We start from the raw sequence: 20208 nt of genomic DNA, 5'->3' as shown, positions 1-20208 counted from the left end.
CCTGTATTTATAGCTATCCTGAAGAAACAAAAAAAACAAACCCTTAAATAGGAACCCGGTGCGAAAATCTTAATGTAAAACACACAAATAAGAACTACGTTTCTTCCATAGTAAAATGAGCTATAAATAACTTTTCTCCTATGTTGCTGTCACTTATAGTAGGTAGTAGAAATCTGACATTACCTGCTATGGGCTAGTTCATCTCTTCATAGGGGATTCTCAGTGTGGCCTTTATTCTTTATAAAGACAGTCCCTGAAAATGATTAATACAAAGATGCTGGCCAGCCTCCCTGCTCGCTGCACACTTTTTTGGCAGTTGGACGGAGCAACTGCCATTCACGAAGTGCATTTTGAAAATGAAGAAATCCTTGAGAACCCCCCATGAGGAGATGGGCTAGTCCATAACCTGTCGGTTCTGTCAGATTTCTGCTAACTACTGTAAGTGACAGCAACATAGGAAGTAATGTATGTCTCATTTTACTCTGGAAGAAACATATTTCTTAATTGTATAGGTTTACATGTATTTTAAGATTTTCGTGACAGAGGTCCTTTAAAGTGCCCCAGAGCTGTCCTAAAAAAAAAATGTGATACTTATGAGGGCTGTGAGGGCTTCCTCTAGCAGCATAAACCTGTCTGAGTCCCATGCTGTCCTCCCATGGTCTGCTGTTCAGCCGCAATCAGCCCCAGTAATGGGCTCAGTCATGTACAGTCTGGGTCTTCTGCACATGGGCAGTAGACCCAGACTGGATGCGGCAGAGCCAGTTACTGGGGCTGATTGCGGCTGAACAGCAGACCGCAGGAGGACGCCGTTTAACTCAGACGGGTTTATGCTGCTGGAGGAAGCCCCGAGCAAGTATCAAATCTTTTTACGACCGCTCTAGTTTACTTTAAGGCTACATTCACAGTGGGACGTTGCAGAGCAGTGTTATAAAGTCTTATAACGCACCTTACCGCACTGCAATGATAAGCCTATGGGACATTCACAGTGCGACATTAGCGTTGCACTGTAACCTGTAGCATTATTAGCACTTCTTGCAGTGTGTTACCTCTTTGCACACGGTACCAGGTACAGGAAAGCATACTTTTCATTGCCTGTATGCTTTACTGTACCTACTGTATGCAGATATAGTAAGGAGAACAGAGGCGCCAAAAGAGTAAAATGTGTATAAAAGCTTTAAAATTCCTCAGGAGGTGGTGGTCTCATCTATCCGGCGTAGACATGATACGAGTCAATTTTCTTTATATACTCCAATATACAGTGCAACGCGTTTCGCAGGTATAATCCCGCTTCTTCAGGCAATAACAGATAGGAGTACACACAGTACAGTCTCAGGTTTGCAATAAGCAACTCTGGTTTAATGTGAACCTGAGACTGTACTGTGTGTACTCCTATCTGTTATTGCCTGAAGAAGCGGGATTATACCTGCGAAACGCGTTGCATTGTATATTGGAGTATATAAAGAAAATTGACACGTATCATGTCTACGCCGGAGAGATGAGACCACCACCTCCTGAGGAATTGTAAAGCTTTTATCCACATTTTACTCTTTTGGCGCCTCTGTTCTCCTTACAACAGCATCCACCCCGGGTGGAGGGGTCGAATCCCCTTTTCTTCTCCGAATCTACAGAGAGCGACATCTTAATCCTGAGTGAGGACAAGTCTAATTTCCTCACCTGCCTATACAGTGGTTGCCTTTGTGGTAACCCTGACTTGTGATTAGATATCTTTCATATACTTCTCATTCACTCAATACATTACATACCACACTATGTTGGGCTCTCTGTGTCCCTTCCTTTTTCTCTACTGTATGCAGAGTTAATGTGCATTATTTGGGAGGTTATTGGCTACAGCTATGCTTTGGGGTACCCGGAACAAACCACACAGCACTATAAGCCTGAGACATGCGGCGCACCAAGAATAGCTTACATTATATAGTAACTACAGGTTTCATTCAAAGTGCACCTTCCACGCAACAAATGCTTATTACAGGAGACAGCAGACTGAATACATGGGTGTCTTGTTTATCACTCCTAAGAACCCTGTGCAGAAATGACCAGCTAATCAAGGGGCACAGCTATAGGAATGGTCAATGACAAACAAATCATTTTGAGTTGATGCAGCATTATGCAAATGTATGCAGATTAAAAAAGAACCAATCAAATCCTACTGAGGAAAAATGTGATTGGTCCATTTTCAGGCTTTATAAATTAGCATACTACATTTACATAATCCTCACATCAACTGTAAATTATGTCCATATCATTGACCATCCCTACACAGCTCCTCCCTATTGGCAGTAGTTTCCTCCTTTTGCCTAAAGCCTGGTACACACATCCAATCTTAATTGGTCAATTTTACCACTTCTGCATAGTATGAAGGTGAACAGATTCTGAAACAGTATTATGAACAGACTGTGTAGGTTGACTTACATGCTGCATGGAGATATCAAAATTGGATGTGTGTACCAAGCTAAAACCATGTTTTCCCCGGGCTCTTTTAGCCAGGTGCTCCACCCGGCTAGTTTTGGTGAGCACCCGGCTGTCATTGGATCACCTCCTCCTATGCTGTAAGCACAGAAGCACCGACCCTGCATTCTCTCATCTCACCCCACCCGACTACTTTTTCATGCCACCCAGCTGGAAAGTCTGTAGCCTTGTATACATGTTAGATAAAACTTGGCTGAGATTCACAGAATCTAGTGTGTGTACGATGACCCCCTCTCCTCCTTGGTCCACGGTCCGTCTGGTGCGTACACACGCATTACAGCAGCCAACGATGGGTTTGTCGGCACCTCTCGCTGGGCGGGTTTTCAGCAGACTGTAGTGCGTGTGTATGCACTGTCGGCATACTGATAAGGCGGTTCCTGAACGATCCGCCGGGCGGATGCACCAGCCTTATCAATCTGCCGACAGTGCATACACACGCACTACAGTATGCTGAAAACCCGCCCAGCGAGAGGTGCCGGCGGACCCATCGTTGGCTGCTGTAGTGCGTGTGTATGCACCTTAAGGCATTGTTTTTTCCACTCACCCTGCCTGCTCTGTGATGCCCCACCTGTGCCACTCCAAAGGCCTGCCCCTCTCTCTACATTGCAACAGTCTCAGCCATACACTGATGCCCAATGGATTGGGTCCTGATCCCTCCGGGCAACATACCTCGTACATGTATACAAGGCTATACCTACTTTACAGACAATGTACTGATAACCATATGCTGTCTGTGAAATAAGCTCACATGCCAGGTAAAACTGCCTAGGCAGGGGTCTGGGGCTTTCTCTGTTAGTCTGTGTACAGTTATACCCTGAGATAGCTTAACGATTTAGCATGCCCCCCCCCCCCCCCCCCCCCAGCGTTCCCTCCTTTATCCCGCCCCCTGAAGGTATCTCTGTACCGCCCCCTCCTCCGCCCATAGCAACTGTACGTATTGCTCTGATGTACAGATGGCTTCTGAGAGCAGGAACGAGATAAAAAAAAAAAAGATTCAATAGTTCATAGATTTTTTTAGCTCTGGCATACTTCAATGAATGTGTCATTGAGCAAAAACAATAGAACAGTAAACATTTTAAATTAGATTGAAATATAAAAATAAAACTGTCAAATATCTTAAGTCATTTTTAGGAGGAGAAGGATAGATAAACTTGTTTGTTTTGTTATTTTATTTTCACCTCGGGTGTCCTTTAAGTCAGAACACTCTGCCATGGATCACATGGTTGCTTTAAAATGTGTTTATGCAGAACTTGGAACTTGCTATATAGTATAGTGCACCACAGCAACATGTCATTTCACAGAGTTTAAAAAAAAAAAAAAACAATTTTCATATAAAATATTTTTCAAAAATGACACTTTTTTATTTTTTTTTTATTTATTATTATTATTATTATTTTTGACTTGTTCCCACTGACCCATTCCCATTGACTTGTTCACCATATCGGCTGAACATTTGTAACAGGTCCTCACTGACTGAGTACAGAAGTTCTGTGTTCCTGATCTCTATCACACAACAGCTCATGAGAGGGCATGCTAGGCTGCGGATCACAGAGATGAGTGAGCATGATTGTTCATGCTCGTTCCTCTCCTCCTCTCATGCTCATTCCTCTCCTCCCCTCATGCTCGCTGCTCGCTCCTCTCCTCCCCTCGCTCTTCTCCTTGCCTCATGCTTGCCCACCCCTTTTCCTCTTCCCGCTCTTCTCCTTTCCTCATGCTCGCTCATCTCCTCCGCTCTTCTTTCTCCTCCCCTCCCCCTTTTCTCACTCTTCTCCTCCCCTCATGCTTGCTCCTCTCCTCCCCTCTGCTCGCTCATCTCCTCCTCTTCTTGCTCTTCTCCTTGCCTGATGCTCGCTCCTCTCCTCTCCTCGCTCCTCTCTTCTTGCTCTTCTCCTCCCCTCTGCTCGCTCCTCCCCTCACTCCTCTCCTCCCCTCTTCTCACTCCTCTCCTCCCCTGTTCTTGCTCATCTCCTCCCCTCATGCTCGCTCATCTCCTCCCCTCTTCTCTCTCCTCCCCCCCCTCATGCTCGCTCTTCCCCTCATGCTCGCTCATCTCCTCCTCTCTTCTTGCTCCACCCCTTCCCTTATGCTCGCTCCTCCCCTCCGGCTCACTCATCTCCTCTGGCCATCTGTAGACCTTAGTTTGGAATAAAAGTTCTTCCATCCAGCAGTTCTGTTACCTTTTCTAACCATTTCTGTCCTGGTGGCAGGAGGCCTGGCTGCTGAGCAGAGAAAGAGAGCTGAAGGAAGAGGTCCGGAAGGGGAGAGACAAGGAGATCGAGTTAGTCATTCAGCGGTTAGAGTCTGATATGTCTACAGCGAGGGAAGAATGTGAGAGAGCCGCTGAAAACAGGTAACCTGCTTCCAGGCAAATGCTTCCTTACTTTTATTTAGTGTTTCTGTGCTATTCTGAGGCAAATGTAACAATAATGAAGTACTGATAGAAGCCACGCCTCTTCCGGTGTGATAGGCAGAGGATTCAGTGGAAGGAAACTGGCAGGTGTTCTGCACTGTCAGATGAGCAGTTATGGATTTTTACTCATACCACTACCAATTATACCTGGTGCTTACAACTTTCATGTCAAAGTGATTAACCCAGCAGCAGCTTCAAATGAGATGTTCCTTTTGAAAGCTGCTGGTGCACTCTAAACCTCTGTCTGCATATCTCCGTTGGCTGCCGAGTGCAGCCAACAAGTGGGTGGCAGTAAGTAGTTCTATATACCTGTTCCGGACATGATAGGATATGTGATTAGCATCACAGCGCCACCCGGTGGTGGAAGCAGGGAGATGAAAGAGACTCTTCCACCACCCGGTGGCGCTGTAACCCTGACATGGTCTCCTGGATACCGATCACATCAAATCATGAAAGCACACTTTCCCAGTGGCAGGAAAAATTTGGCCCTACAGCCAAATAGACCTTTAATTTGTTTGGCTGCTAAAAGGTTAATGCCATATTGATGCTCCGTGTCACAGGAGAAAGTGATTGCTGCCATATTCCCGGAGAATGAGCGATTGCTGCTGTATTGCAGGAAGTTGAGCGATTATGTCCATATTGCTGGAGACTGAGAGGTTGCTGCTGCTGTATTGCTGGGTGGTTGCTGCTGTATTGCGGAGGTTGAGTGGATTGCTGCTGTATTGCGGAGGTTGAGTGTATTGCTGCTGTATTGCAGAGGTTGAGTGGATTGCTGCTGTATTGTGGAGGTTGAGTGGATTGCTGCTGTATTGCAGAGGTTGAGTGGATTGCTGCTGTATTGTGGAGGTTGAATGGATTGCTGCTGTATTGCGGAGGTTGAGTGGATTGCTGCTGTATTGCGGAGGTTGAGTGGATTGCTGCTGTATTGCGGAGGTTGAGTGGATTGCTGCTGTATTGCAGAGGTTGAGTGGATTGCTGCTGTATTGCAGAGGTTAAGTGGATTGCTGCTGTATTGTGGAGGTTGAGTGGATTGCTGCTGTATTGCAGTAGGTTGAGTGGATTGCTGCTGTATTGCAGGAAGTTGAGTGGATTGCTGCTGTATTGTGGAGGTTGAGTGGATTGCTGCTGTATTACAGGAAGTTGAGTGGATTGCTGCTGTATTGCAGGAGGTTGAGCGATCGCTGCCGTATTGCTGGAGACTGAGAGGTTGCTGCTGTATTGCTGGAGGTTGAGTGGATTGCTGCCATAATGCAGGAAGTTGAGCGATTGCTGCTATATTGCGGAGGTTGAGTGGATTGCTGCTGTATCGCGGAGGTTGAGTGGATTGCTGCTGTATCGCGGAGGTTGAGTGGATAGCTGCTGCATTGCAGAGGTTGAGTGGATTGCTGCTGCATTGCGGAGGTTGAGTGGATTGCTGCTGTATTGCGGAGGTTGAGTGGATTGCTGCTGTATTGCGGAGGTTGAGTGGATTGCTGCTGTATTGCGGAGGTTGAGTGGATTGCTGCTGTATTGCGAAGGTTGAGTGGATTGCTGCTGTATTGCGGAGGTTGAGTGGATTGCTGCTGTATTGCGGAGGTTGAGTGGATTGCTGCTGTATTGCGGAGGTTGAGTGGATTGCTGCTGTATTGCGGAGGTTGAGTGGATTGCTGCTGTATTGCGAAGGTTGAGTGGATTGCTGCTGTATTGCGGAGGTTGAGTGGATTGCTGCTGTATTGCGGAGGTTGAGTGGATTGCTGCTGTATTGCGGAGGTTGAGTGGATTGCTGCTGTATTGCGAAGGTTGAGTGGATTGCTGCTGTATTGCGAAGGTTGAGTGGATTGCTGCTGTATTGCGGAGGTTGAGTGGATTGCTGCTGTATTGCGGAGGTTGAGTGGATTGCTGCTGTATTGCGGAGGTTGAGTGGATTGCTGCTGTATTGCGGAGGTTGAGTGGATTGCTGCTGTATTGCGGAGGTTAAGTGGATTGCTGCTGTATTGCGGAGGTTGAGTGGATTGCTGCTGTATTGCGGAGGTTGAGTGGATTGCTGCGTGGATTGCTGCTGTATTGCAGAGGTTGAGTGGATTGCTGCCATAAAGTAGTAAGTTTAGCGCTTGCTGCCATATTGCCAGAGACTAATTTGTGATAAGCAGGGCCTGATGGGACTTGTAGTTTTCTGATCTTTGAGGTTTATGATGACATTCCATCCTAGTCTGTGGATGGCTGGGATGTAACCCACCACAAGCTTGTGGTATTGCTTGGGAACACGAGCTAGCAGACATGGAGAGCTGTGAGGCTGAATGTTGTCTTTCTTGCAGAATAAAGAGAGTGCGGGAGAAGTACGAGGCGGAGCTGCAGGAGCTGGAGAGATCGGAGCGGAAGCTGCAGGAGCGATGTAACCAGCTGAAGGAGCGAGTGACTGAGCTGGAGGGGGAGCAGATCAGGCTGCAGGGACTTCTCAAGCAGAGAGAGCAGGAGGTGGAGGACATCCGGAAGGTGAGGCTACTCGAGTATCACATAATCACCCAGAATCCTAGATACAGTACATGAGCAGAGAGGGCGAGGGATCTAAATCATTCCGGCTTGCATGCAGATGTAATGCAAATTGTATTCAGCTTGGAATTTGGTCAGCCACATGCATGACATTGATTGGCCCAATGCCAAGCTGCATACAATTAGCATTAGGTTTGCATGCATCTCGTTGTTTATCTCTGTGAGGGGTGGGACCCACTAGGATCGCTGAAGGGCTTTTAAATTGAGCAAGTGTTGTGTGCAGCGATTCCTAGGGCAATAGCATTTGGCTCAGATTTCGAAGTGCTGCACAGTAAACTCCTATAGCACTTCCGATTAGGGTTTTATATATTTTTTAAATAAACTTTATTATACCTACCAGGTGTCCCGATGTCTGGTTTCTGCCCACAGTCCCGCCCCTAATGGAAGAGGTCATAGGTGCTTCTCTTGGGCCAATCAGAGAAGCGCTTCTTCTGCTAGGGGGCGGGGCTATAGACAAAGCTGGATACCGGGACAGTCGGTAAGTAGAATTACATTTATTTAAAATTCTAAACACTCGGAATTGCCGGCGATCTAAAAATGTTGCCAAAAAAATCTCCCTAGTGGGTCTCGCTGCTAGGCTGCTAATGGGGGAGCCAGCCCAGGAAAGATGGGACCAGGAGAGGAATGAGAAGATTCTTTAGGACCCAGAGCCTTCCCTCTCCTTAGGCCTGGTGCACAACAAAAACCGCTAGCAGATCCGCAAAATGCTAGCAGATTTTGAAATGCTTTTTCTTATTTTTCTGTAGCCTTTCAGCTAGCATTTTGCGGTTTTGTGAAGCGTTTTTGGTGTAGTAGATTTCATGTATTGTTACAGTAAAGCTGTTACTGAACAGCTTCTGTAACAAAAACGCCAGGAAAACCGCTCTGAACTGCCGTTTTTCAGAGCGGTTTGCGGTTCTTCCTGTCCTTTACATTGGAGGCAGAAACGCCTCCGCAATCCAAATTCTGCAGCAGCCCGGGAGTATGCGTTTCTGCAAAACGCCTCCAGCTCTGGTGTGCACCAGCCCATTGAAATACATTACCCTAGCGTATCAGCACCCGCAAGCGGATCGCAAACCGCAGCCGAACCGCTCTGGTGTGCACTAGTGAGTATCTGTTTTTTTTTTAATATCTTTAGACTCCCTTAAAAGCTGTAGAGGGTGCTGTGATTGAAAAACTCACTGGGTCCCCTAAAGTAGACTCAGTACTCTAGCAGTAGGTGCAAGAGTTTGCATTATTCTTCTCCCGCTCATTTATTATGTAGCTACTCAGAATTTAATATTAAAGGAGACTGCGCAGCCCACAGCCAAGGGGGGTTAATGTATCCAATGCGTCCGTCGTAGACAATGCACTCCATTCGTGTCCCAGGCCACTCCAATGCTTCCTTCTTCAACCCGGAAGCATGGGGGTGACGTGGAATGCGAATGGAGCGCATCGTCTAAAGCAGACACGGCAGAGACTGCCGTGTGCAAGTGCGAGGCTCGCTTCCACTCCTCCCTTCATAAATGCCTTTCCACTGGTTCAAACTTACTGACGTCATAGGATCCGACAGCGGGAGTATCAACGAACCGTAAGCCTCATCCACACACTAGATAGGTCTCGGCCAAGGTGGTCAGCCAGAACAGCCAAGAATCTAGTATGTGTAGTGAATCTGATTGGCCACTACACAAGGGGAGGGGCTGGTGCTTTAGGGGGTCCCACAATCATTTTGTTTGCCGGGGGGGAAAGGGTCTGTTGTTATATTCCTGCTTTTAAAGAGAACCCGAGGTGTGTTTGAAGAATGTGATCTGAATCCAGAGGATGGATCTGCCTATACAGCCCAGCCTCTGTTGGTATTTCAAACCCCCCTAATGTCCCCCTGCACTCTGCAATCAGACATAGATCAATGCCGCGCTATGCGTACTGTGTTAACATTTGTAGTGTCAGTCTCGGCTGCTCCCCCGCCTCCTGCAGAGCTCTGGTCCCTGCCCTCCTCCCTTTCCTCTAATCAGCGAGGAGGGAAGGGAGGCAGGTGGGGACCGGAGTTCTGCAGGAGGCGGGGAGAGCAGCAGACTGACACTATAGAGAAAAACACAGCCCGCTGCTACACTTTGTGTCGACAGCACGGCTGTGATTTATGAGGGATTGCAGAGTGCAGGGGGACCTTTGGAATACCAACAGAGGCTGGGCTGTATAGGCAGATCCAGCCTCACTATGCAGATCACATTGTTCAAACCCAGTTCGGGTTCTCTTTAATGTTTTTTTTTGTTAACCATTTGAGTAACAGCAGTCTATGGCCTCTTAAAGAGAACCAGAGACGAAGCACCCTCATGTATTTTACCATACATATCAATGGGAACTTGACCATAAAACCCTACCCTGCTCTCTGTTTCATTCTTCACTGCACAGTCTGCCTGTTATCAGCTCTGATAAGAATCCCCGACTGAGCATTCAGTCTGGCTTTGCTCAGGAATCATTATAGCTGAGTCAGTCTTCTGTGATGTCTTTTCAAGCCCAAGCCTGCCCCCTTGTGGCTCTGCGTTCCTGCTATTTGTCCTCGAAGCAGCAAAGCAGAGAAACAAGGGGTCAGGCTTGGGCTTGGAAAGACATCACAGAAGACTGACTCAGCTATAATCATTACAGGGCAAAGCCAGACTGAATGCTCAGTCGGAGATTCAGGGCTAATAACAAGTAGATTGAGCAGTGAAAAATGAAACAAAGAGCTGAGTAGGTGTTTACTGTCATGTTCCCACTGATATATATGGTAAAATACATGGGGGTGCTTCATCTCTGGTTCTCTTTAAGGACCAGAGACCGCTGGTACGAAAACAGGGCTCACTGATGTCAAGCTGCACAGTCCCGTCGCTCTCGCCGTTCGCGCTGCTCTCCCGATGCTAAAGCCCACTCGTCCTACCATCACTATGACAGCAGAGTTCCGTGAGCCGGTCAGGAGCTGTGAGCCAATGAGATTGTCAATGAAATCTGCTCCTGGAGGTCTGCTGTCATACTGACGGCAGGGCGAGTGGGCTGCAGTGCAGCATGAATGACGAGAGCGATGGGTTTGTGTGGCATGATATCGGTTATCCCCAGTTTTTGTGCGCTAATTGAAACTTACGCCCTGGCAGGGATAGCCGGTCCTAAATAGGGCGTAGACTTCAATTAGCGGTGTCTGGGAAGTGGTTAAAGTGGACCTGAACTCTTGCACAGGACAAGTGTTGTTTCATCTCTCAGCACAGAGATGTCAGTCCTCCGCAGACACAGCTAATATGTAAACAAAGGATGTTAACCCCTTGTCTTCCATGAAAGCAAGAAATGGATACAGTAGTTCAGTAAGCTGTATGAAATAAATGTTTTTCTTTAAAGGTTATTATGTTATTGGTTATGTTTTAGAGTAGAGAAGCAGTTCTGAGTTCAGGTGTGCTTTAACTGCTTCCAGTCCGCCTAACGCGGGACAGCGGCACACTCGGGTCTCAGCGATGCTGTATGGCGTCATCTGGCGAGGAGCGAGATTTGACGGGAGCTCGCACTTGCACACTCTCCGGTCACTGCGCACAGGGGAACCCAGCGATCAGCCTGCCAGCCAGCGATCAGTGCTGGCAGGCCGTTTATTGATTAAGCATTTAAATTTATGGTGCTGACATCTTCCGCAGCACTGTACAAGAGTATATTGTCTTGTCACTTAACTGTCCCTCAAAAGGGCTCACAATTTAAACCCTACCATTGGCATATGTCTTTATATGTATAGTGTAGTGTATGTATCTTAGTTTAGTGGCAATCGTGGGGGTGGGGGGGGTGGGGGGGGGGGGGAGATAAAAAAGAAACAGGACAATTTGTTTTATTTTTTAGCAAAAATGTCTTTTTTTTTTTTTTTATTATTAATTTAAAAAAGGGAGCTTTCTTTTGGTGCTGTTTGATTGCTGCTATTTGAGAAGAAAAGGAGTTAAAATTAATTTGGGTGGTAAGTTGTATGACCGAGCAATAAACCGTTGTGAAGTGCTGAATTGTAAAATGCCAATAGGGGGGTATAAACCTCTGGGGATCAAGAGGTTAAAAGGTTAAACCAAGGTAATTGCCATGCATTCCTTTTTATATAACAATATTTTGAGTATTTTGTTACGTTATGTTACAAACAATGATGTTAGTACTGAGACAAAGTGGTTTGCTCTGCCTTCATCTTGTCCAGTAATATTATATATTGACCATGCAACATTTGTAACCCCAGGCCCAGAAAGCCACCCCCCTCCCTCTTCCACCTTCTGCTGTCAATACCCAAGCCCCTCAGGGCCCATACACCACTAGGCCATTTTTAATTTACCTAAAGTACCTAGCAGATCATTAATAGCATACCGTTCAGTGTATTGAAATAGTTTCATTATGTCTTGTATTTCACTTTGAGTGAAAGTATGTTCAATAAAGTCTTTCCATTTTTTAAAAAAAGACTTTGAGCCAAATTTATCAAGAGTGTCTGAGACAAAACATTGGGAGGTTTTTAGAAATCCGTGCAGAACTGTCTCAGACATCTTACGAAATCATTATATATTGCAGATTCCTTCTAAAACTGCTGTAAAATAGGAGGAGCTAGGAAGGTCTCTCAGGCAGTGCAGTGTGTGAGGGGAATTGCTGTGCTGAGGTAACCAACACATCTGCTGTATTGATAGCCGCAGACTCTGAGGAGGAATTCAGTAGGGGGGGGGGGGGGGGCACATCACAAATCATGTCTAGCTTGCACTCTGCAATCATGTCTAGTCTGCAGTTCTACATCTGTAGAACTGCTATCAAGAACTTCTTAATCTGCGCCAGTTTAGGGATGGGTTTGCACTTTTCTTAACTGTAGTGCAGCTCTAGAAATTCATGCTAAATTGCCACTATTACCTAGGATTTGAGAAGTTTCTTATTATCATACAGAACTGTTCTCCCTGCTGGTTAGAACAGTTTTTAAGAAGAAGAAAAAACTGTCGCGATGCTTTGATAAATCTGGTCCTTTGTGTGTTTGTCTTTATAGGATCGAGCCTCAAGTTTGTCCAGAGTGAACCAGTGTAGCAGTTCTTGTTGTAGATCCTAAACTGTTGGTGGTGGTGAATAAATCCATTTTTTGAAAATGACCTTTGCAGATTCTAAGATGACATGACAAAATGGTGATAGGTTGGAGGTGATGTTATCAGTCTCTGGTTCCTGTTGGTTAGGGGTATCCAAAAACTGGAACAGGAGGGCCTGTGGATCTAGTGAAATGTTTTTTTTGTGTCAACATCTTTATATATTCACAGACCTCCTTCCAGTACGATGTGATGATGTTACAGTCCCATAGACAATGACAAATATCTGCTTGTGAATGTTGACATTTCGGACAGAAAGGTTTATAATTGACCGGGGGTCGCAGATATTTGATGTCAAAAGCATATTTGGTGCGATGGATTGTCTTTAGATGAGACTCTCCATGTTTCGTTTTTGATATATTGGTGGTAATTCAAGTTGCCTTCTATGATTTTGCGAGAAATATCATCATCTGGTATATTTTTCTTGCCATGAGCGATGCCATACATTCTTAAAATAAACGAGGCATGTTGGAACATTTTGAGCCTCCTTAAAAACCTTGTGGTAATGATTTCTGTACAGCTAAAGAAACCAAAACAAGCTTGAGCAATTCCTGCAGGTCATGTCTGGACTCCATTCTTGTACAAAGAGCCCTCCAGTTAAGTGGCTGCTCAGAAGATTCCATTAATGACCTCCTGGCGGACGCTGGGATTTGGGTGGCAGCCATCACTGTCTCATTTCCCAATAATCGTCGTTAGGTCACCGCACAGCGTTCTTCTAAGGGAAGTGTGGCTGACTCATACGGAAAGTGTTGCGTTGCTTTATAGTGGTCTGCCATGGAGTCCCAGCCCAGCCCATGTGACGGAGGTCGCTCATAGCAAGAAATAAGAGAAAAACAGAATGTTAGGAAAGTGAGGTCAACAGTAAAAGCAAAGGGATGCGAGTGTTCATCTAACCTACTTCATCTACTCCTGCTGCCCAGTCACAGCTATCGGAAGTAACAGACAAGCGCACCGCAGGCCTTGGTTCAGTCATTTGCATTCAAGTTTGTTTTTGTTTTAAAATTTGGCTGCAGTCTCCCAGTATTGCTCCTATGCTGCCAAAATGTCTGCTCTGATGTAGGTCAAAGCTGAGTGGTTTTTGTCTTCCAGGCGGTCACTAAGGGTTTGTTTAGTGGCCATAAAAATATGGGTGAGAAGTCTATTGCTAGGTACACTATGATATTTTCTGGCAGAGTTACTGACCGATCAATTATTTCCAACACGTCCGAACTGATTTCCAGTTGTTGATTTCCAATCTATGTCCAATAGAGGTGAATGGAAACCAGTCGGAAATCGATGGGAAAATGATCAGACATCGATACGAAATCAGATCGGACATGTTGGAAATAATGGATCTGACAGTAAATCTGCCAGAAAATCTCAGTGTGCACCTAGTATAATGCCTGGTACCTGTCAGAAATAACTGATTTGACCCATCTATCTGACGGTAAAATTGCATGGTGTGTACCTGGCATAAGTCATGTAACTTCCAGAGTATTTTTCCACAGCAATTCTTTCTTGGGACTTTTAGAAACTTCTCGCCCCAATATTGTGCAAAGTAGCCGGTAGACTCTATACAAGAGTTGGGAAACCTCAATGCAAATATATTTATTTTTTTAACAATTACCAGTTGCCTGGCTGTCCTGCTGATCCTGAGCCTCTAATACTTTAAGCCATAGACGCCAAACAAGCATGCAGATCAGATGTTTCTGACTGAAGTCAGACTGGATTAGCTGCATGCTTGTTTCAGGTGTGCGATTTAGACACTGCTGCAGCTAAAGAGATCAGCAGAACAGCCAGGCAACTGGTATTTTTTTTTTAAAGGAAATAAATATGGCAGTCATTATATCCCTCATTTTAGGTGCCCTTTAATTCACACTGTAGCATAAAAGATAGGAAGACTCTTTAGAGGACTGTCTCTTTAAATAATAATAAATTAGTAATTACCGTTTGTAACGGAAAGCTTTCTTCGTTTCCCAACTACAGATCACAGACCGATTAACTGAGGAGAGAAAGAGCCTCTCCGACGTAATCCGACAGGAATTCGCCGACCGCCTTGTCATAACAGAGGAGGAGAACAAACGGTTAAAAATTGAGGCATCGGAGGCGCAGGCCCGCCACCGTCTGGAGGTGGAAAGGATCACGCGGGAGAAGGAGGAGGAGCTGGAGGAGGTGCACAAGAGGTGGGCGGAGCTGTTGTCCTGTCTCTGACGCACATGTTTCCTAAAGAAGTACATTTAAGGCAGGGTTCACACTTATTGCAATTTGAGTACAAATTGCAAATGTGCAAAAATACTTTCACCGCGCATCTAATGAAAGTCCATGTATAATCGCACTTCTGCATTTGCAATATAAAGGTGCGCATTGCATGCAATTTGTCATTGATTTTAATTAGCCACGTGAAAAAACTCGCTCAAAAATGTGCATACGACCACAAAATTGAAAAAACTCCGATTTTTTTACAAGTGTGAACCCTACCTGAAGGACGTCTGTCATGCAAAATGTCATGTTTTGTTAGTAGGTTACACTGATGCCATCTTCCTAAACACAGAGGGAAGTAAAAGGTTTTAGAGAAGGCAGCCACGTATCAGGCTGCTTTCACAGTGGGACGTTACAGGCGCACGTTAGAGCAGCCAGTAACGCAGCCCACCGCACAGCAATGAAAAATCAATGGGCTGTTCACAGTGCCCACGTCTCGTTACATTGTAACGCTGGACGTTCTATGAAAGTGCAGCATGCTGTGCGTTATACGCAGTTTTAGCCGCATTAGACTGTTTGCACATGCTCAGTAATGTTGGTTTTTTTAGTGCAGGAGAGAAGGAGGGGAGAGTCCGCTATTGTGCCTAGCCACATGGCTAATTAATATTCACTGCACTGCAGTGTTTACTTCCTGGAGCGGCCGCTTATTGGCTGGCGGGACCACGGGATGCAGAGTGTTCCGATCACGTGGTCTCCACAGTCTTTTGACACATGCACCGTTTTTGTTCTATCACTACCGGACGAAAACGGCGCACCAAGAGCCGCATAACGCGTCTCTATGTAGCCATCACCTTTCGCACCACCATGCGTTGCGTTAGGGGAACGTTATGCGACCTTAACGTCCCCTGCAACACAATGTCCAAGTGTGAAAGAGCCCTTAATGTAGCCACTAATGATCCAATGTCTAGCGAAAAATCGTTCGAGCGATCAGATAATTCTGATCAGAAGAAAAATCGTTCACTACACCATCAACTAACCGATCTTTGCTTCCTATCTATCACAATCGACTAAAAAAAAAATCCAAATTTTGGTTTGACCAAAATCAAATCGGACGACTATGTTTATAATCATTCGTAATCGATTGTGCCCATCAATGGAGATTTACACCCAATCCAAACAGAATTTCTGATCGATCTAACGATTTTTCGCTAGAAATTGGACCGTCAATAGCTACCTTTAGGTGAACTAAAAAAATTAGAATTTTGTGCAAAAGTCAATTTATTTCAGGAATTCAACGTAAAAGGTTTAACCAATACATGAAATAGACTGGTTACATGCAAAGAGAGCTATTTCCAGCCTTTATTTGTTATAATTTTGATGATTATGGCTCTGGAGCCAACTAGGAATTGTGCTGAGTGCAGCGACTCCCAGGGCGGTCACGTTTCCCGGCACTTAGAAGCCCTGTGCAGTAAACTTTACAGTGCTTCCGATTAGCAATATACATTTTTTTAAAATAAACTTTAGGTACTTATCCGTTAGCCGGGCGCATCCGGCAGATGGCGCTAATTACTATTCCCCCTCCAGGCCGACATGGATAGTAGGGAAAGATGTAACTCTGGTGGAGTTTTGTCGCCACCTAGAGGATGTGCCCGGCTAACGGATAAGTACCAAACTTTATTATACTTACTGGGTGCCAATGTCTGGCTTCTGTCCGTAGCTCCACCCCTTAGCTGAAGAAGTGATAGGTGCTTCTCTAGGACCAGTCAGAGAAGCGCCTGTGACCTCTTCTGCTAGGGGGCGGAGCTATGGACAATATACTCTGTACAACACTGCGTAATATGTCAGTGCTATATAAATACTTTAAATAAATGGATGGAAGCTGGAAATGCGGACAACCGGTAAGCAGCAATGGGCTCACAAGTAATCACAAGTGCTTACTCGTGATTTTAATGAACCTTAATTGCTGCAGCTGAGCGGCTGGATTACAAGGGGTTAGTTACCCATGATTCCACTGTCCGCCCTGCATTCCAATCAGCTTGTATGCGTCCTATTGGTTGCGTTGCATGTCTCACCACGATGTGCACCTTGCAACCGGTGTGAGGCTTGCAACGCAACCAATAGGACGCATACAAGCTGATTGGAATGCAGGGCGGACAGTGGAATCATGGGTAACTAACCCCTTGTCATCCAGCCGCTCAGCTGTAGCAATTAAGGCTCATTTGAATCACGAGTAATTACCATCACTGCCGGTAAGTATAAATAACTTTGTTTTAAATTCAATTTGTAATCGCTCGCCCCTAAATCACTGCAAAAACTATTTTCAAAGTGATTTTGCAGCATGTCCTGCGATGAACCCTAATCGCAATGGTGGGTTGCCCACCCACTCACTTTCATTGGCAAAGCATTTTTGGGAATCGCCGGCGATCCCAAAACGCTGCCAAAAACACTGTAGTGGGTCCCAGCCCTTAGTTCACATTAATAAATCATCAGCGCAATCGCAAGTGCTTTTCCCAGCACTTTCTGAGAGAAAAGCCCTTCTAAAAATCGCTAATCAAAGTGCTTTTGTTTGGCAATTTCAGCCTGTAAAAACTTCTCCTGTAAACAGGAAGTGAACTCTTTGACCTGGAAGTGAAACTACAAGCACTCACAAAATCACTTTTTCAAGCACTTTGTAGAGCGCTTAGCGATTTTCCTATACTTTCCATTGAAGCCCAAACGCTCAGGAAATGGTGCATGAGTTGCATTTGCGATCGGAAAGAAAGCTCATCGCTTATGTGAGAACGCTCACATTGTACCTTATTGCACAAGCGCTTTTAGGGCTCTTTTCCACTATGAATCTCAATCAGAAACGCTAGCGATTGCTTTTTGTCACTTTTTACGCGATCGTGATTTTGTGTACGCAATGCACAATCGTAATAAAAATCGCTTATGAAAGAGATCACGCTTTGGACAAAATCAAATCGTGGTAGTGGAAAAAACCTACCGCCATTCCTTAAATTGCAAAACCTAGTGATTTAAAAATCGCTAGCGTTTTCCGATTATGCTGAAGAACAGTGTCGTGGAAAAGGGCCCTACAAGTGCTTTTTAACCACTTAAGGACCAGGGCTGTATTGGCTGATGTGTGCTGCGTGGGCTCTCCAGCCCGAAGCACAGATCATGATTGTGGCAGGGCGATCAGACTCTTCCCCCCCCCCCCCCCCTTTTTCCCCACTAGGGGGATGTCCTGCTGGGGGGGGTCTGATCGCCGCCGCTCTGTGTGGCCGAGCCGGGGGGGGGGGGGGGCCTCAAAGCCCCCCTCCGCAGCAATATTCCTCCCTCCCTCTCCTCCTTTCTATGGGCGGCACAGGACGGAGATCCTCGCCTGTACCGCCTCTAATAGGCTTTAGCCTATCAGACGGCGGCGATCCCCGGCCAATCAGAGGCCGGGGATCGTCGATCTCATTTACGGCGCTGCTGCGACAGCCGCGCCGTATGATGTAAACATTGAGGATTTCTTCCCTGTGCGTTTACAATTAGCCTGCGAGCCGCGATCGGAGGCTCGCAGGCTGTTCACGGAGACACCCTCCGTGAACTGACATGGAACGTTTCCATGGAAACACCACTTCGACCTGCCGACGCCTATCGGCGTTAGTCGGTCGTTAAGTGGTTAAAATTGCCAGCATTGAAAAAAACCTAAAGTGCTCGTAGTGTGAACAAGCCCTAACCGCTTATGAAAACCCCAAAATCTAAATCTCAGACCATTAGAATATTGTGAAAATGCTCAATATTCTCAGCTCAGTGTCAGACTCTAATCAGCTAATTCATCCACTGCACCTGCAAAGGGTTCCGATTTCATATATTAGCTTCACCTTTTAAGTTCACTCTCTGAAATGAATGGACTTTTGCATGATATTCTAATTTTTGCGAGTTTCACCTGTAGTCAGATCTCTGTGCAATTCTTTAGGTGTTTTGGCTGCTGCTTGACACCTGGAAGCTTCAATTCCCAACACAGGTTCCCTATAGGACTCTGTGGTCCACTTCCAGAATGCATAGATCTGCATAAGGCTTGCATCAACTGATATTTATTTGCATTTCGTTGACCATCATTACTGGGGAGAGGTTGGGCGGCTGCCCTTAATCACTTCCCTCCATGCTCAGAACAAAGTGGCTTCTAAACGGCCAAAGCAACAAAGCACGGCCAAAGCACAGCGAGGAATGCAGAGGCATGATTTACTGCATAGTGACATTTCCTTGTTTACAGAAGGCGGCCTGCGCTGCATTCCCACGGTGACAGGTGCTGACTGAGCTGCAGGCAGAAGATTTAAACAATGCCTCCAAGTAAAAATCGCAGATGGCAACATCTGACAGACACAAACAAGGAATCATTTCTGCTTTATTCCTATAGTAAGTCTGTCCGATTTTGTTCTCCAGCACATTCCAGCCACGGGTTCTGCTGCTGTTGGTTCCCCTTCCCTGCACACCGCTGCTGTTGGACACCCTTCCCCCCCGATGCTGTTGGTCTCTCCACTCAGCGCACAACGATGCTGTTGGTCCCTCCTCCCCATCCTCCGCTGCTGTTGGTCCCCCTCCCTCGCGCACCGCTGCTGTTGGTCGCTCTCCCTGTGCTTTGCTGCTGTTGGTCCCCCTCCTTCGCGCACCGCTGCTGTTGGTCGCTCTCCCTGTGCTTTGCTGCTGTTGGTCCCCCTCCTTCGCGCACCGCTGCTGTTGGTCGCTCTCCCTGTGCTTTGCTGCTGTTGGTGCCCCTTCCTCTTGCACCGCTGCTGTTGGTCGCTCTCCCTGTGCTTTGCTGCTGTTGGTCCCCCTCCCCGCGCACCGCTGCTGTTGGTCGCTCTCCCTGTGCTTTGCTGCTGTTGGTCCCCCTTCCTCTTGCACCGCTGCTGTTGGTCGCTCTCCCTGTGCTTTGCTGCTGTTGGTCCCCCTCCCTCGCGCACCGCTGCTGTTGGTCGCTCTCCCTGTGCTTTGCTGCTGTTGGTCCCCCTTCCTCTTGCACCGCTGCTGTTGGTCGCTCTCTCTGTGCTTTGCTGCTGTTGGTCCCCTTCCCCTGCGCACCAGTGCTGTTGGTCCCCCTTTCCTGCACACTGATGGATGGGGGAGGGGTACTAACGGCAGCAGAACATCTTGTTACCTGTGGCTGGAATGTGCTGGAGAACAAAATAGTGAGAATTACTGTAGAAATAAGGCAAAAAATATTCAGTGTTTTTGTGTTCCTTTAGACAAGGGAGGTGGCTTCTAATGAAAGATGACATCTGTGATTTTTACTTTGAGATACAGGCAGAAGAGCGCTTGGTCTCCTCCCTGCTCACCCTATGATCCAGTGTTGTTGGTCCCCCACCCACCCCTGCACTCCGATTCAGTTGGTCTTCCTTCCCTGTCAAAAGCGGTTGGTCCCTCTCCCCGTTATCCGATGCTGTTGGTCCCCTTCCTCTCGCACTCCCACACACCGATGCTGTTGGTCCCCTTCCTCTCGCACTTCCACACACCGATGCTGTCGGTCCCCTTCCTCTCGCACCCCCACACACCGATGCTGTTGGTCCCCTTCCTCTTGCACTCCCA

General features: G+C 46.6%; 1 protein-coding gene and 1 long non-coding RNA gene across 12 annotated transcripts in view; one reads left to right on the top strand and one right to left on the bottom strand.

Moving 5' to 3' along the window:
* LOC137541819 (uncharacterized) overlaps positions 1-20208 on the bottom strand; it is a 743120-nt gene that overhangs the window by 24353 nt on the left and 698559 nt on the right. Inside the window, exon 7 of one of the 2 annotated variants that reach the window (XR_011025283.1) lies at positions 12632-13286. The exons of the other annotated variant lie outside the window; for it this stretch is intronic. This is a non-coding gene — a long non-coding RNA (uncharacterized lncRNA). Of the gene's footprint in view, positions 1-12631; positions 13287-20208 lie in introns of those variants that run through there. 2 annotated transcript variants of the gene reach the window in all.
* CEP131 (centrosomal protein 131) overlaps positions 1-20208 on the top strand; it is a 165009-nt gene that overhangs the window by 122762 nt on the left and 22039 nt on the right. For all 10 annotated transcript variants that reach the window (XM_068263336.1, XM_068263332.1, XM_068263331.1 and 7 more), the window contains 3 exons: positions 4695-4837; positions 7192-7369; positions 14443-14639. In XM_068263336.1, coding sequence (XP_068119437.1) covers positions 4695-4837; positions 7192-7369; positions 14443-14639 — 518 coding nt within the window. The remainder of the gene's footprint in view (positions 1-4694; positions 4838-7191; positions 7370-14442; positions 14640-20208) is intronic.

The sequence above is a fragment of the Hyperolius riggenbachi genome, chromosome 12, assembly GCF_040937935.1.
Source record: "Hyperolius riggenbachi isolate aHypRig1 chromosome 12, aHypRig1.pri, whole genome shotgun sequence".
NCBI classification, from domain to species: Eukaryota; Metazoa; Chordata; class Amphibia; order Anura; family Hyperoliidae; genus Hyperolius; species Hyperolius riggenbachi.
Note: the sequence above shows the minus strand (reverse complement) of the source record. Positions and strands in the feature narration are given on the sequence as shown.